The 15,387-nt window shown below is 56.4% G+C and overlaps 3 protein-coding genes across 3 annotated transcripts; 2 read left to right on the top strand and 1 right to left on the bottom strand.

Moving 5' to 3' along the window:
* BZA05DRAFT_240651 (uncharacterized protein) lies at nucleotides 1–3,122 on the top strand. Its single transcript, XM_051479910.1, has 3 exons — nucleotides 1–403; nucleotides 541–769; nucleotides 861–3,122. Exons 1-3 carry the CDS (start codon nucleotides 385–387, stop codon nucleotides 2,944–2,946), a joined length of 2,334 nt encoding a protein of 777 aa, XP_051341781.1. The 5' UTR covers nucleotides 1–384; the 3' UTR covers nucleotides 2,947–3,122.
* A 1,692-nt stretch (nucleotides 3,123–4,814) lies between these two features.
* On the bottom strand, nucleotides 4,815–8,106 carry BZA05DRAFT_424676 (uncharacterized protein; the record flags this gene model as incomplete). Its single annotated transcript, XM_051485923.1, has 3 exons — nucleotides 4,815–6,161; nucleotides 6,216–7,631; nucleotides 7,681–8,106. The coding sequence occupies 3 exons, from the start codon at nucleotides 8,104–8,106 to the stop codon at nucleotides 4,815–4,817; spliced, it is 3,189 nt and encodes a 1,062-aa protein (XP_051341780.1).
* A 3,075-nt stretch (nucleotides 8,107–11,181) lies between these two features.
* On the top strand, nucleotides 11,182–14,987 carry BZA05DRAFT_391675 (uncharacterized protein). The gene is made up of 2 exons (XM_051483005.1): nucleotides 11,182–11,794; nucleotides 11,880–14,987. Exons 1-2 carry the CDS (start codon nucleotides 11,648–11,650, stop codon nucleotides 14,613–14,615), a joined length of 2,883 nt encoding a protein of 960 aa, XP_051341779.1. The 5' UTR covers nucleotides 11,182–11,647; the 3' UTR covers nucleotides 14,616–14,987.
* The last annotated feature ends 400 nt before the right edge of the window (nucleotides 14,988–15,387 follow it).

Here is a 15,387-nt window from a genome sequence, read left to right as displayed (position 1 = left end):
GCCTACCACAACACCAACCCATCCAACCCGCTCGCTACTGTTACTCTGCCACCGCCGCGAGAAGAACACCGCGAGAGAGACAAGGACGCAATTCTCAACGCGACTGAAGTTTGTCCTCGTCGCGTCATCCTACGGCCGACCATCAACCATCACCAACTTACCACCACCACCAACTTACCACCACCACCACCACCAACTTACCACCACCACCACCGCCATCACCCATCACCCATCAACGCCGCCACCACCACTACCCACCACCACAACTACCACCATCGACACCAATCGCTATCTACCACCAGTGCCGCCAAGCAACCAGCCGCGACAGCGTGCACCTCCGCTCGACAACGACCCATAAAAAATAAAAAATAAAAAGACGAGGCTATGCCTGCCCCAGATATAGGTACGCAGAGCAAACACTGTCAACTTGACTCCACCAGAAACCTACCCCTACTGCCTTCCTTCCCTTCACTACAAATCTAACACCACCCCCATCTGCTTAACCAAACCCAACCCTAACTCGCTTTCTAACTGTCACAGAGGTTGTTGCAACAACACCGAAGGTTAGCAGCAACGACTCCGACAACATCAACGTCAACGGGAATGGAAAGCGCGACCGCAGCGTGTCATCCGATGCCGTCGTGGTCGCTGAGCGACTACCTCCATCGGCACCCCCCCATGAGGGTGGTTTGAGCGAGGAGGAAAAGGCGCAACGACGAAAGGATGCGATTGACGAAATCGCGAAAGACCTCTTGACTGTGCTGAAAGAGTACCCAACCCCCCTTCCCACCCCCCATCCGGCGCGTCGGGGTTGGCATTGCGAAGTGGAGGTGTGGCTGACGAGAGGGGTGCGCGCGTAGATACGATCCGACGCCATCCATCCTGAACTACTCGCTCGCATCGATCGAGAGTCCTGAGTCGCAGACGCAACCCCCTACCAAGCGCACCAAGCTTTCGACGCCGATACCCGACACCATTACCGACAGGCTCCTAGCGGGAACCTACTCGTCATTCAATGCGTTTCTGTCCGACGTATCCTCAATTTGTAAGGTGCTCACCAACACGCTGAGCGCGACGCCCAAGACAAACAACGGATCGAGCTGGGAGAATGCCAACACGGCCATCGCCCGAGTCATCCACTTTGAGTGTCTGGCCAAGGATCTCGTGAACCGTCAGCGTAAGCGACTGGCCGATGTCCTGGATCTGACCGACGAGCTCGTTGCGTCCGAGCAGTCGTCGAAGCCCCCCGTGTCGGACAAGATGGCGTTGACAGTGTTGACGTGCGCGGGCGCGGTGTTCTCGTCGCTGCCCATGCCCGACAACATCACCATCCCTTCGAACGTCTCGTCGAGGTCGACGTCCGCTACGGGTTCCCCCAAGTCACCCACTTCCACCGCAGCGACATCCCTTTCTGACTGGCCGAAGCACAAGTCGGAGCAGTTGAGCGTCGTGACACCGTTCGTTGAGCCCGCGTTGGGAGTCTCCCACATCTCGACCGTTAAGGCGGTTCCGGGATCCGAGAAGGCATGCAATAAGAGGACCGTCAAGGCCCCCAAGCTCGGCGAGGTCTTCCCACCGCCGCCCGTGCTGCAGCACTACCAATATCCCCCGGTGGACTATAGGAAGAATGGGATCCTGTGGGGAGGAGGTGTGGGACCCGGTGGCTTCGTGACCCGTCCGGAATTGGATTACCAGACCGAAGTCAAGAGTCATTGGCTGCAGTACACGAACTTTGCGCCCCCCCATCCGAAGCGCCTGCCGCCAGATCCTTTTAAGCAGGGGATCGGCCTTCCGGCGAACTTTGTAGCTGCGTATAGTTCGTTTGCGCCGACTAGGGACGATAGTCTTGCCAAGGTTCCTGTCGAGCTCAGCAATGCCGTCTGGTGGGAGAATAGAGGTGGCAGGATATTCAGGAGGATGTTCAAAGACGATCCAGCTCTCGGGTATATGCACAAGAGATACACGCCTCTTGACCTCACCGATCGACCTGCCGAGTCGATTGCACGGCAGCCCAGCCAAGATGATGTAGACGAGAAGGAAATCGAGAAGCTGATCGAGAATTTCGAGGAGCTTCCGATCGATACACGGCTACTGATGGGTAACGATGCAATGCTGACCGAGGTCTCATCGCTGCTGTCGACCCTACAGAGCCAACAGTACCGCCGCCTCGCCGCCATCATCGCCATCATCGGCCCGAACGAGAATCCCTCGCAACCGGCCAGTGAGGAGGTTAAAACCTACATCCGGCTCCGTGACCGCCTCTCCTCCCTTATCGAGTCCCTTCCACCACACCTTCTCGCCACAATCGACGGCCATGCAGACTCGGAACTAATGCTCTCCTCCAAGCTCCCAATTACGGAGGGCAGACCCGTGTTCAAGGGCACGCTTCCGAACGAAGACATTAAACAAATACCGCAAGTCCAGCAAGCTGCAATGACGGCTATGAATGCGGCGGCTGGCCTCTCCCCTGTCCACCCCGCGCCAGTCGCAAGCATGATGGGGCGCCACCCACAGCAGCAGCAACAGCAGCAGCCGCACCTAATGGGCACCCCCAATGTTTCCCTCCTCCACCAGCAGCAACAGCAACACCATCAACAACAACGAGTGCACCACCACCAACAACCACAAACGCTTCAGCCCCACCACTACGCCTCCCCCGCACCGGGCTACAACGTTCCCATTCCCCACCCCCAGCAGCAGCAGCAGCAGGGATACCACCACCACCAATACCCGCAACACCCCCAGCAGCAGCAACGCCAGTACGCACCCGGACCCCCGCACACGCCGCAGCCGCAGGTGACATATGCGCAGCGGCCGCGCGGGAATGTTCCGCCTCCGCAGGGGCTGGGCGCTATTGGAGTAGGCGGTGGCGGGTACGGATACTCCCCCCGAACCCCGCAGGCGGTGGGAAACGGCCAGGAGAGGTATACTAGGAGTCGGAGGTAGATGTGATGTGGTGGAGGATGAGCCGGGGGGTGGGGAGGGGGCTAAAGGCGGTAATTGATTTTTTTTTCTTCTCATTCTTGAGTTTGGTTTTCACTATCTGTCTCCCTTTTCCCTTTTCCCTTTTTCAAACTTTTCATACTTCTTGCTGTCTGCTTATGGGGGGATTAACTTCTTTCTGGGGGTTGTATCTTTCTGGGGGTTGTATATTTCTTCTTTCTTTTTCTGGTTCTGGTTCTACGTTATCTTGTTCGTTTCTTGTTCGTTTCTTGTTGATTACTACTACCTACCTACTTACCTTCCTACCTAACCTACCTATGATGGCGGGGGGAGGGGGTGGGGATGGAATAGTTTCTCAAAGCGGTATATGCAAATGAGAGAGAGAGCTGAGTGACGAGTCGTGCGTGCGCGTGTGTTGGCTACGGCTACTTATCTCCTTGCGGTTATCGGTCGTTCTGTCGGAAGGGAATCGGGATGTCACGAGTAAAGTAAAGTAAAGTAAAGTAAAGTAAAGTAAAGTAAAGGGAAAAGTAGAAGTATGAAGAATGGAGTACCGTGTGTAGAGTAACAAGCAGGCAAGCAGGCAAGAAGGCAGGCAGGCAAGAAAGAAGGCAAGAAAGAAGGCATGCAAGAAAGCAAGAAAGAAAGCAGGCAAGATGCAAGCAGGCAGGCAAGAAAGAAAGCAAGAAAGGTATAGAGGAATATATCCCATCTCTTCTGGAACAGGCGTGGTGGTATGGTCACTGGTGCGGATGGCTTTGTTTGTTTATGAAATGCGTGCGGACCTAGGTATGTATATCGGTATCTGGGTGAGTCCGTAATGGATCGTCGTGACTCCCTCCGCCCTGGCCAGTGCCGCAGATACAAAGCTAGGAAAAAGAAAGAGTCTGCTACGGGGTCCTACCGGTACTCCTTCTATCACTAGGAGATGCCACTGCCACTGCCACGAAGGAGGGTGTAGGGACCCCAATCATCAGCTCAGCACCCTCCACCTCCTCCTTCTCGTTCCCTTCTCTCCACCGCTCCGAAACCCCCGCTAGCTGACTCACTGGCTGGTTGGCTGGCTGGCTGATTGGCTGGCTGGCTTGCTGCGACTTCCTCAGCGGCGGTGGGGGATGGTATTGGTGGGCAGCGTCCGCCATTGGCTCAGGAAAGCCAACAAAGTCAAGACCTGGTCGAAACATGATAACGCAGACATCTACCGGACCAACCGTCACTCGGTGTGCATATGGGCATTGGAGACCCGAGTAGAATACACAGCACGCAAGTCCCGAGCAAGTAATAAACATCCCACCAACTAGTATTGACCCGCGTATCTCATCTCCACTCTCACAGTAAGTAAAAAAACAAGTGAAGTACTCAAGTACATACATAAGAAGGTTATGTAGGTAATCATAGCCATATCCCTTCCCCATCCCCATCACCATCCCCAATGCCCATCCCCCCCATCCCCATCCCCATACCATCCAAAGGGGGTAAAAAATAGGTACAAGACACAGATAACACACACGTACAAAGCCGGGGGAGAATCGAGAATCGAGACAGCTCCATTAGAGTAGAGTAGAGTAGAGCAAAGTACCTTGTACAGCGCCCCGAAAGAAAAGAAAAGAAAGATAAAATAGAACAAAGAAAAGAGAGTTCATTAATCGCATTAATCGCATTTATTCGTTCGTCGACGGTCGTTCATCGCATCTGATCATCTGATCGGTCGTATCCATAATCATAACACCCACTCCGTCCACTTCAAAAACACTTCCCCCCGCGCGCCCCCCCTCCTCCCCAGTCTCCGCAATCGCAGTAAACTCAAACTCAAACGCCAACACCAATCCATTCCAAAACCCAAAAACCAATCATCACGTGGAGTCACTCACTCAGGAAGACCGTCCACTCATAGCGCTATTCCCGCGTACCCTCTCCCTCTCCAGCTCGCGCCTCATCTCCTCGCGCTCCCCGCGCGTCTCCTGTATCTTCTTGTTTGCCATGCTGCGGTCGAGGAGGCGCGCTTCGCGCTCCTGCTTCAGCCGCTTCTCGAGCTCGCGGAGCCGCAGGATCCAGCGTTTTTCGCCGCCGGCTCCGCTGCCGCTACCGCTGCCGCCGCTGCCGCCTTCGGCCGTGGAGGAGCCGGTGGCGCCGGTGGTGGTGGCGGCGGGGTTGGAGGTGGAGGTGGAGGAGGTGGACTTAGATGTAGCCGTGGCGGTGGGCGGGGTGTCGGTGCGGACTACGGCGAGGGGCTTGTCTTTCTGCGACGAGGACGAGGAGGAGGATCTCTGTTTCGAGGGTTCCTTCAGGGAGTCTTTTTCCGGCGCCTTTTCGGTGGCTTTTTCCTTGTGTTCCGCAGGGGCGGCTGAGTGGGAGGTGGATGTGTGAGAGTGAGTGTGAGTGCGTGACGAGCGGTCGCGCTTCGTGGGCGGAGAAATGGCAATACTGGGGTTTGTCGCGGAGTGCGCGGTGTTCTCCGTCTTTAACGTGCCCACCTCGGCCTTCAGCATGCGGTTCTCGGTACGCAGCTTCGCCAGCTCCGTCCGGATCTTCTCTGAGCCCTCGCCCATGCCGTTGCGGATGAGCCCCTCCAGCCGCTCGATACGTCTTGTGCGCTGCTCGACGGCGTTCTCGACCACTTGATACTCTTTCCAGAGGTCGCGTTCGACGCCACGGCACTTCGTCTTGAAGCCGGCGACGATGCTTTCGATGGTCTTGACGGCGATCATGAGGTTCCTCGTAAAGCCGGGGAACGCAGAGATGATAGCGGTATCCATAGAGAGCTTTCCGTCGTCCACGCCCGAGGGACTGGGAGTGATGACGTGCGAATTCCGCGAGGACCAGTCGGCGCCGCAAACAGCGGATAGGCGCTGCCAGACTTGGAGGAGAAGATTATTGCGCTCGGCGATCTGCTCCTTGAATTGGTCTTCGAGATGCTTGAGGCTCTTCGCTTCCTTTTGCCGCTGCTTTTCGAGGACTTCGGTTTGGCGCTGGTGTTGACTGATGCGCCGAGAGTCCTGGGTCGTAGTGGACTGGAGGACTTCGAGAGCGTTCTTGTCGCGTCCCCGCTGGCTACGTTCTTTCTCCAGGAGGTCGGTGAGTTTTCGGCTCTCGAGCGCCATCGACTCGAGAAGGTTCTCGCGGTCTTTGAGGTTGCGGTCTTTCTCCGTCAGCTCGTTACGAGCTTGGTCCAGGTCTTCGAGGGTGGCATCGAGGTCGTTTTGGAGGTTGAGTACGGACTGTTCGATTGAGTGAGCATCGAATGGTGTCAGACGTGGAAGGATGTGACCAACCTGCATAAGCCCGGCCCTGGTACCGCCCAGGTCACCCAGTGCCTCCCTGAGGCCTCGCTCGAGATCTTCAAGTCGTTCCCTCCAGGTTTTGGCCTCATCCTCGCGGTTGCAGACCTTGCTCTTGAGGCGGCGGATCTCGTCTTTGGTCGCCGTGAGCTCTTGGCTCTTCTCGTTCAGGCGGCGCTCCCATTCTTGTTGGCGCAGATCACCGTGCTGCTCACGCTGGTTGCGCTCGGAGTCGATTTGTGCTCGTGCATCGCGGACCTTGTCTCTCTCGTCTTCTATCGCCGCGTCAAGCTGCTTAATTTTACTCTGCAGCTCTCCAATGAGGATTTTGTCTCCGTCCTGCTCTTCCCTCAAGAAGGCAATCTCGCCCTTCGCACTCTCGCCCTGCACAGTGAGGCGCTCAATCTTCTCGTTGTTCTCGCGGAGCGTATTCTCGAGGACGTTCATCTCCTGTTCGTTCTCATGGATGGTACGTTCGAGGTCCTGAATGCGTTCTTCATATCTTCTGATCTCGCCCTGGTGGATTTCCTGCGCATCTTCGAACCGCACCACAGAATCGGAAACATTGCGGAGCTCGCGTTGCATAGCACTGAAGTCCTCTTCCTTGATCCGGATCTCGTCTTCCAACCGTAGGATTTCGTTACCGCGGAGATCAACCTCATCCTCGAGGCGCCGGAGCTCCTCTTCCGCTTCCTCCTTGAGCTGGTCGAAATCGAGTTCGATCTCTTCGCGCTGTTGCAAGGCTTCATCGCGCTCGTTCTGCATCTCTTGGAGCTCGGCGTTTGCCATGTCGAGTTCTTCGCCTGTAGCATCGAGCTCTTCGCGCCGATGTTCGAGTTCCTGGAAGACTTCTTCGATCTGCTGTTCGAGGTCCTGATTCTTGAGGCGGAGCTCAGAAATTCTGTCACGCAAGGCACCGTTGGTGTTTTCAAAGTCCTCTCGTTCGGACTCGGTAACGGTGCTAACGTGAGTACTAGCGGAACTCGCAACACCGCCGGACCGGGATCCTGAGCGTTCAGCCAGCCGTTCCGAAAACACCGACGGAGCCCTAGACGCGCTCTCGAATGCTGGTGCCTGGCCGCCATTGCGCATGCAGATCTTGAGATCCTCAATCTCGGCGTACAAACGCTCTTTCTCGCGATTGCGTGAAGTGAGCATTGATGTCTGGGCGGTAACCTCGCGACGGAGATCCTCGTTCTCACGACGGACTTGACTCAATTGTGTGACGGCGGCGTTGTCTGCACCCCCGCTACGTGACTGAGAGCGCTCGGAGCGCGATGTGGCCCTGGATAGCGGTGTTGCGTGGTCATGAGCGCGCATGCGGTAAACTTCATCCCGTAGCCGCAGGTTTTCCGCGTCAGCAGCCTCGCGACGGGCAGTCTCCGAGTTAAGGAGATCGCGCATCTGCTCCTGTAATGTTGTTAGTGAATAGTATTTCGGAACTGAATTGTAAACCTACGAGCAATTCCTCATTCGCTTGATGTCCATTAGTGGTCTGTCTCCGGAACTCGCGCATGCGCTCAGTCTTCTCCGTATCCCTTCTGCGATATCCTTCAATCTCAACCTCATATTTCTCGATCCTCTCTCTGAGCTCCCATATCTCCTCAGACTCAGCTGCAGCTGACGCCTCTTCCTCTCTCTGCTTCTCGCCGCCGAGTTCCTCGACTTTCCGCTCGAGCTCACGAATGCGTTTCTTGAGGGCCTTGCGCTCCCTCATGCCCTCCGCAAGCTTCACCTTCATGTCGACGTTCTCCTGCAGTGCTTCCTTCACCCCCTCGTCGCTCTGCTTCTCGAGTTTCTCGTTGAGGTAATACACTTTGATCTTGAGATCGAAGTTCTCCTTCTGCAGGCGATCGATGGACGCCGTCTGTTCCTTGAGCGTCATTTCCCTCGCACGAGCAGTAGTAGCCGGCGTTCCCGCTGCAGCCACTGCTTTCTTCGACGGCGAATTGGGAGCTGCACCCAGATGTTGAGAGGAGAATCTTCGCTGAACAGTTGGTGGGACTCGAACATTTTTGACGTGGGCGGTGATGACGGTGTCTGTGGGCTGCGCCAACGGGATAGCCCGCTCTTTCGGGGTAACGGGCCGGTTCTTGGGGTCGTCGTCAGTTGCTGCTTTTTCCTTGGTGTCTTTATCTTTCTCTTTCGTATCAACTTCGGCCACGGATCCTCGGCGGGAGTTGCGCTCCTCTTCGTCCAGTCGAGCGAGTGCCCGGTCCGCTGCTGAGGTGTTCGCGTTTCCACGTTCGCCCCCGTAGACACTGCCGCTGCCGAGTGCGGTCACACCGGAGGCTATTGAGCCAAGAGAGGTCTGCCGTGAGAGAGCCTGGCGATCCCCATCACCGGCCGTGACGGTGCTGCCGTCGTCGTCTTGTCCTTGCATGTCCGATACTGAAGAGATGCTGGATCGCTGCGATTGATCCCTTGAACGTAGGAACTTTGATCTGCGTTGCCGTGATGCAGTTGCTGTGGTGTCCGATCGAGAGGAGGAGGTAGAGTTTATGTTTGAGCCTGAGAGCTTAGTTGTGAGTGGCCGTGCAGATTGTGATCTAAGGTTTGTGGCCGCTGAGGACGGTCTTGGTTCACGGCTGGCCCCATTATGTGACGACCCCACAGACACAACGGATGCGATTGAAGGCTGTCGTTCCAGAGCAAGCCCTATCTCCGACGGCCTTGGGGATATGGTCCTAATCGACCCTCCCTCGACCTCCTCCTGGGCACGGAACATCTCGTTCAGGTTCTCACTGGCCGTTGCAGCGCGGCTGATGTTCCTGACATGCGCCAGCGCCGTGGGCGAGCTAGTGAAGGTCTCCAGGTTCTTGATGTCCTCCTCGGTGGGCGAGGACGTCTCATCCCCGACTATAGCGGCGATCGAGTCCGAGCGGTCGCGAGATCCCTGTCTAGCTGTAGATGCCGTGACATTGCTGTCGTGCCCGATCGGAGCCGTGATGTCGCCCTCGCTCTCCTCCTCATGCACGGGCAGCGGCGGCAGCCCTACCTCTCCGGAGCGCTGTCCATTGACCTTCTCGCCCGAGCGCTGCCGGCCGAGTTCCCTCGACCGCTGCCGCTTCATTTCCCCTGAGCGCTCTCGGCGGAGATCCCCCGAGCGCTGTCTCGTAACCGGGCCCGCCGCGTCCGTCTCGACATAAAAGCTGCTTTCGATCTCCATGAGATATCGCTGCTGGTCGACGGGAAGACTCATGTGGTCCAGGGTGCTGTCATTTTCCTGATCGTAGTCGAGCCGGGAGCTATCGTCCGGCGGTGCCGGCGATATCGACGTCATTTCGATCGGCCACGGTTCCTTGCGGGCGCGCGTGAACCTGAGCCGAAGGATGCTCTTGCGCGTCCAACTCTGCTGTGCTGATGGAGCAGTGGAGAGCTCGTGCTGTGGTGTTGGTGCTGGTGTGGGTGTTGGTGGTGGTGAGAGTGTGAAGATGCGGAGGAGGCCGGGGGATGGAGGTGGTGGAGACGCCCAAGTCGTGGGGGTCTGGCGCGTTATGCTGGACCCGCTTGTGCTCCGAGTCCGTCGGGAAGATGGTTGAGGTGGAGGGGAGAGAGGGTCAACCGGGGCGTACAGTCGGGGTTGCGGCGACGGAGGACGTGGTGATGTTGTTGGCGTGGTGTTTTCAATGAAGTAGCTACAATCACTACAAAATAGTCGCCTAGGGCGATGCAGGGGATGGGATAGCACGACTAGGTCCTAGCTGCGAAGGGCAACGGTTGCCGAGTGGTACAGGGCAAACGAATGAGAAACAGAACAATTCCATCCGTGTTCTCGGAGAAGAGAGAAGAATGCCATTACCATGCCTGCGTAGCCCCTCCGCCGATCACGGTAACGATAAAAGTGGAGACGCACACCGTCAGTCGGCAGGCCGGGTCGCCTTCACCGCAATCACATGGCCGGCGGGCACTATGACTTGTATGACATGACGGCACAGACACCCACTCGATTGAAGTTCGGTAAAACCACCACTCCGGAGCACACGAGGATTATTGGAGGAGACAACCAACGGAGAGTCCTTCCTGCCACACCGTGGGTGGGATCTAGAGCAGGCACCCCCAGGCATCGACATGCTTCTGGTAGACATGTGGCAGTGTTGTGCAAGGCCACGGGCCAATGGATCGTGAAGTCGCAAAGTAACTGAGACCAGTCGATTCCTTCCGAGAGTCTTCCCCCCGCCGCCTCTCGCGGAATTCACTGGAGCCGTGTCTCTGGGCCTCGAGCTGGTCCTGGCAAATTGTGGAGTTGCAGCATATCTCTCTCAACACTGGTCCTTTTGGAAAAGGCGAGCTCAACGAGTGCTCGGTCGTCGAGCGTGATATCCACTGCTGCGAAGCTTCGAGTAATATGGCAGCTGTTGGGACATCATGCTGATACCGAGGATCCAAGGACCGGTTCGACAGTGGACAAAGGGCTATGGGGTTACTCTATGTTCGCGATCTCAAAGTAAGCCGGAAGCCGTGGCGCACTTTACGGCTACCCATCCGTCTGCCTGGCCCAGCAAGTCCTCACCAATCCAGTGACCAATCACCACGACGCGCTGGCGCCAATGAGCTGGCTGTGAAACCACATCAACATCCATGGCGCTGGTGGCGTGTAGAAGATGTGAGTAGTAGTTACTGGTTATCAGGGAGTACGCGCGTACACTGACTCTTTCTCGCTTGCACACCGTTCTTCTCACGGGCTTCGGCGTGTTAATGAAGCCGAAGTCCGACAACTGAGTATATCTGTCAATGGCCACTCGTGCAGTCTATTCGAGTAGGTTCCGTGAATGAGTGAGTGCGGGGACAATCCATTTCACGGCCATGCTCGGCCATGAAGGGTGGCGGCGTGGCGTTACTATGTCCACACTCTACTCTACATGCTGTAGGGTATTTGTAACTCCATGTACAGGCTGTATATACCACTCTAGCATGTGGATCGCTAGACAGCCCTGTCCGCTCAGCACTCTGGCATTCTAGGTGCTCTACCGTATCGGTGCTGCCGGCCGTCAGGTCAGTCTTATGCTGGGCTGTGGGGTGGGGGAGCGTTGTCACCTGTGCACGAAACAACAGACTCATACGTACAAAGTAACTTACCTAACCTTCCCATTCCATGCCCCCTCTCTTCTTCTACCTTCCTCTCGTCTCCCTCCTTCCTTTCCTCTCCTCTTCCAACCCAACCCTTCCAACCTCAAACCTTCCCCATATCCGACGAACTGAGTACTTGTCACAGCCCCGTCTTGGTCGTTGGAAGCCACTTTAACCCGCTCGAGCCTTCTCTAGTTACTACTAGTCGTATCTATCGTCAGGCTCACATACAGACTACATACACTCACCTGCCTGCCCCCGGATTTTCTACTTTAGCTCCGAGCTCCAACCGAGCTTGCAGCTCATCTGCTCCGATCGCAACTGCTGCTTCGTTTCGACGCCACCGACCACCCATCATGCTGCCCGTCTTCCACATCCGTGAGACCGTGGACGAGCTGGGCGAGATCCAGCTTTCGTCGCCGCAAGAATACGATGATCTCATCGAAGAACAACCCGTCGCAACTTTGGGCTACGTCGATGACGACGACGGCGAGGTTATCACAGTACGTCACCGCCAGATGAACACACAAACACCCTCCCCCTCTTGCTTGCTACGAGAGTTACTGATGCGTCGTGGGTTGTCTTCAGGTCGGATCGTCGATAGAACTCTATGATCGCATTGACGAACTGCAATCCATTCGACCAGTCGTGTTTAACCTTCTCACATCGCTTCGCTCTTGGCCGCAAACACCCCATACCGCGGAGGGCATCCGTGTGTGGAAGGAATTCGTCGAGCGCAAGGACAAGCGAAAGGGAAAGGGTAAGGAGCCCGTCCGGCCAGACGAAGAAGAAGAGGAGCCACAGGTGGATGTCGTCGATGGGGGCTACCTCACTGCGGATGAGGGCGAGCAACCGAAACCGTTTTTGACGGTGTTTGAAGAGGAGCTACAAAAACTACTTGATCAATCGCAACCAAAAGAAAAGACGCTCGCTTCTACGCAAAAGCGGGATCAAGCACCTTGCTCATCCTCCGCCGGAGCCAGCTCCACCACCACCACCCCTGCCGATATCGTTGCTCAGGCTGTCGAGAGCATGAACTGGGCCAGTCAGAGCATCAACCGACTGCACACCGAGCTGCCACAACGTGCGCAGCCGGCCGTTGTTGGCCTGAGCCAGACCGTGTTCAGTGCCATGGGTGCGCTTACCACGCAGCTTTCGCAGCTCGCTCAGGATGCGTCGATGAAGGCTCAAAAGGCGGCTAATGTCACGCGAGAAGTCGACACCACTGAGATCGAATCCGTCTTGGAGAAGATTAGAAATTTGGCCGTCGGTATTGGCCATGTCGCTAGCCAAAGCGCGAGTGTGGTTGTCGGCGAGGTCGCTGTTGAGGCTAGGAAAGCTGCCGGCAATGCGAGGAGGGAAGTGTTGAGAGAGGTCGGCAGGGCTAGAGAGGAGGTTGAGAGGAGTGCACACGAGGTTGTTCGTGGGTTTTCAGGACAGCGGGCAGAGCTTTCGACACCGGCTACCCCGACGGAGGCTGGTGAATCCAAGGCGGAGACGCACCAACAGGCAACATCAACAGATGCGGATGAGGAAGATCGGGAACTATATCATGCCTCCCCTCGGCCTATGTCAACTCCGGCTGCTCGCTCCTCCACCTCTGCTTTACACTACCAATCGTGCGCCGATTGGCTCAAGGATGTGAAGGAGAAGAATGCTCGAAGGGAGTCGGACGCTGACCCCTTCCGTCCGAGAAGAGAAAACGACGATGTTGCGTTTTGGCAGCAAATGGACAAGATCGCACGCTACGCCCAAGGTCCCAGCAATCGAGCGCCTGCAACCACCGACGACGATCAGAAAGAGGCGGACGAGAAAGCTGCGGACGAGAAAGAACGGGCTTCCGTCTCTTCGCAGTCTGACGAGGATGCGGATGCTCGTGGGGGTCGACGAAATCGCTGTGGCTCGAGACATCGCAGTCGCTTGGAGCGCTCTCGTGATGATTCCGGGATCGATCATCGACGTCGACATGGCTCACGGAGGCATCATGGCGCTTTCCACCCCCCGTTTTCCCATAGGTCGCAACGTGCCTGCACGCGTGGACATCCGCTGCCGCCGCCACCACCTCCACATCACTCTGACTACGTGCAGCCTGGTCAATCGCGTCTACCAATCCCGCTTGGTCGACCTCTGCCACCATCTCCTCCCTTGCCACCGGCCCCCCTACGTCCACCTGGCGATTTCGATTTCCGACCCTTCCCTTTCCCCGCGATGTTCTCTAACTTTCCCTTCCATCCTCCTCCTCCTCCTCCTCCCCCACCACCACCACCACCACCTCCTCCTCCCCACTGCCGCACTTCTTCCTTCCCTCCCCCGCCTCCCCCTCCAGCGCCACCATCGCACCCCCATATGTCATTCCGTCGCTTCGGCAGCGCCAGCGGCACCATTTACCGCCCTCCGTATTTCCCTTCGGAGGCACCGAGACCTCTTCGGACAGTCGACCTTTCAAGGTCCCTCTCTCCTGCCCAGCCGTTTCCCAGTCTCGTTGGACCGTCCTCAGACGACGATGCCAGGGAGGATCCATTCGCGACGCCTCCAAGAATCCCCTCACCACAAGAGGCTTCACCAGAAGCGGAAGTCCCCTCGCCATTTCCTGCTCCAACACCAGCTACCTTCCCTTTCAACACGTTCACCCAAATCTTCCCCCCTTCCGCACCGGCAAATGCTCCCCCTCACATGTTCCAAACCTATTCGGACATCATTGGCAACCACATTATATCCTCATCTGATGACAACAACCCGTTCTCGGAGGCCCGGGTCCGAGAAAAGTTGGCGGCGTTGGACGCCGAGGTTGCACAATCCGACAAAGAGTTGGAGGAGCAAATGAAGGAGCAGGACCGGGTGATCGAGCAGCAGCGGAAGCAGCGGGAGAAGGCGGCGGAGGAGCTGGCGCGCCAGGTGCAGCAGCAACAACGCGAGATGGAGGAGAGGCTCGAAGCCCAAGCACGTGCTAGAGAGGAGCAGGAACGACGCCTGGCAGATGAGCAACGCGAGAATGAGGAACGCATCCAACAGGCCGAGTATGCGCGGGAAGAGGAAATGCGTGAGTATGAAGCGCAGCTCGAACGCGAGGCCCGCCGGAGGGACGAGCGCCTGGAATGGGAGGCTCGCGAGAGGTCACCGTGGATCGGACAGGCGGAACAGCAGACCGAGGAGACGGCGGAGGCTGATCCAATCGAGGCCTGCGTGCAATCACTGTTGGAGATGGGATACGGAGAGTCTAGGGACACGGACCAGTTGAGGGCGTTTGCTAACCTGGTCATGGGAAGTCTTGAAGATGCTATCGAACTCATCGAGGAGGATCAAAAGGCGTGGGAGATATTCTAATTCACCACCAACCTACCTACCTTGTGCTTATCTTCAGTGAACCCTTTGCTTTTTTGAGTTTGATATGATATGATGGTGCTTGGGATTGTTTTTGGTTTTTGGTTTTTGGTTTGATGTTACGGCCGTTGGTTTTTGCTTTGGAGGAAAATCACTCTACTCGGACTTGGACTTGGACTTGATATTGTTATCTGAATTTTTGATTGCTTGCAGCTTTGGTTGTCTCTCTCTGGTTAGTTGTACTCGATTGCTTGCGGGAAACTAATGTTGGTCTTTACGATTGAGTGAGTGAGTGAGTGAGTGAGTGAGTGAGTGAGTGAGGGAGTGAGTGAGTGAGTGATGTCAAAAGTGAAGAGAACATTGATTTGTTGTCGCATACCTACGGCCTTTCTAGACTATGGCCATATCCTGCCTTTCTTCCCGTTCCCTGAGCTCCCACTCGGAGACTTCAATTGCTGCATCCTCAGCGACCTCCAAAATCCACGTCGCCGGAGTCGAGCTAGGCGCCTAAAGAGGCGTATTCTGGTGGGAAGCCAGGGACAATGCTAAGACACCACGAAGGCCACGAAGACTGCGAAAGACTGCATATGCGACGATGCAAAAGGACAGAGCACAGAGCACAGAGGAAAGTAGCAGGGATGCCGGAATAGGTAGGCAATGAGACGCATAATACCAACAATTATGTACGGCAGGTATCCACAGCGAGTGACATTGTATGATTATGGCGCCGACGTGTCGGCGCTAGCGTAGTGACCGGTTCCAAGGCCCTGTATAC

This window comes from Tricharina praecox (genome assembly GCF_024521635.1).
Source record: "Tricharina praecox strain CBS 144465 chromosome Unknown BZA05scaffold_6, whole genome shotgun sequence".
Taxonomy (NCBI): Eukaryota; Fungi; Ascomycota; class Pezizomycetes; order Pezizales; family Pyronemataceae; genus Tricharina; species Tricharina praecox.
The sequence above is the reverse complement of the archived record's forward strand: the minus strand, read 5'-3'. Positions and strand labels throughout refer to the sequence as shown.

Coding starts and splice junctions, on each gene's coding strand:
- BZA05DRAFT_240651 (XM_051479910.1), top strand. Junction 770..860: donor CTCTTGACTGTGCTGAAAGA/GTACCCAACCCC, acceptor GTGCGCGCGTAG/ATACGATCCGACGCCATCCA.
- BZA05DRAFT_391675 (XM_051483005.1), top strand. CDS start 11,648: ATGCTGCCCGTCTTCCACATCCGTGAGACCGTGGACGAGCTGGGCGAG. Junction 11,795..11,879: donor ACGACGGCGAGGTTATCACA/GTACGTCACCGC, acceptor GGTTGTCTTCAG/GTCGGATCGTCGATAGAACT.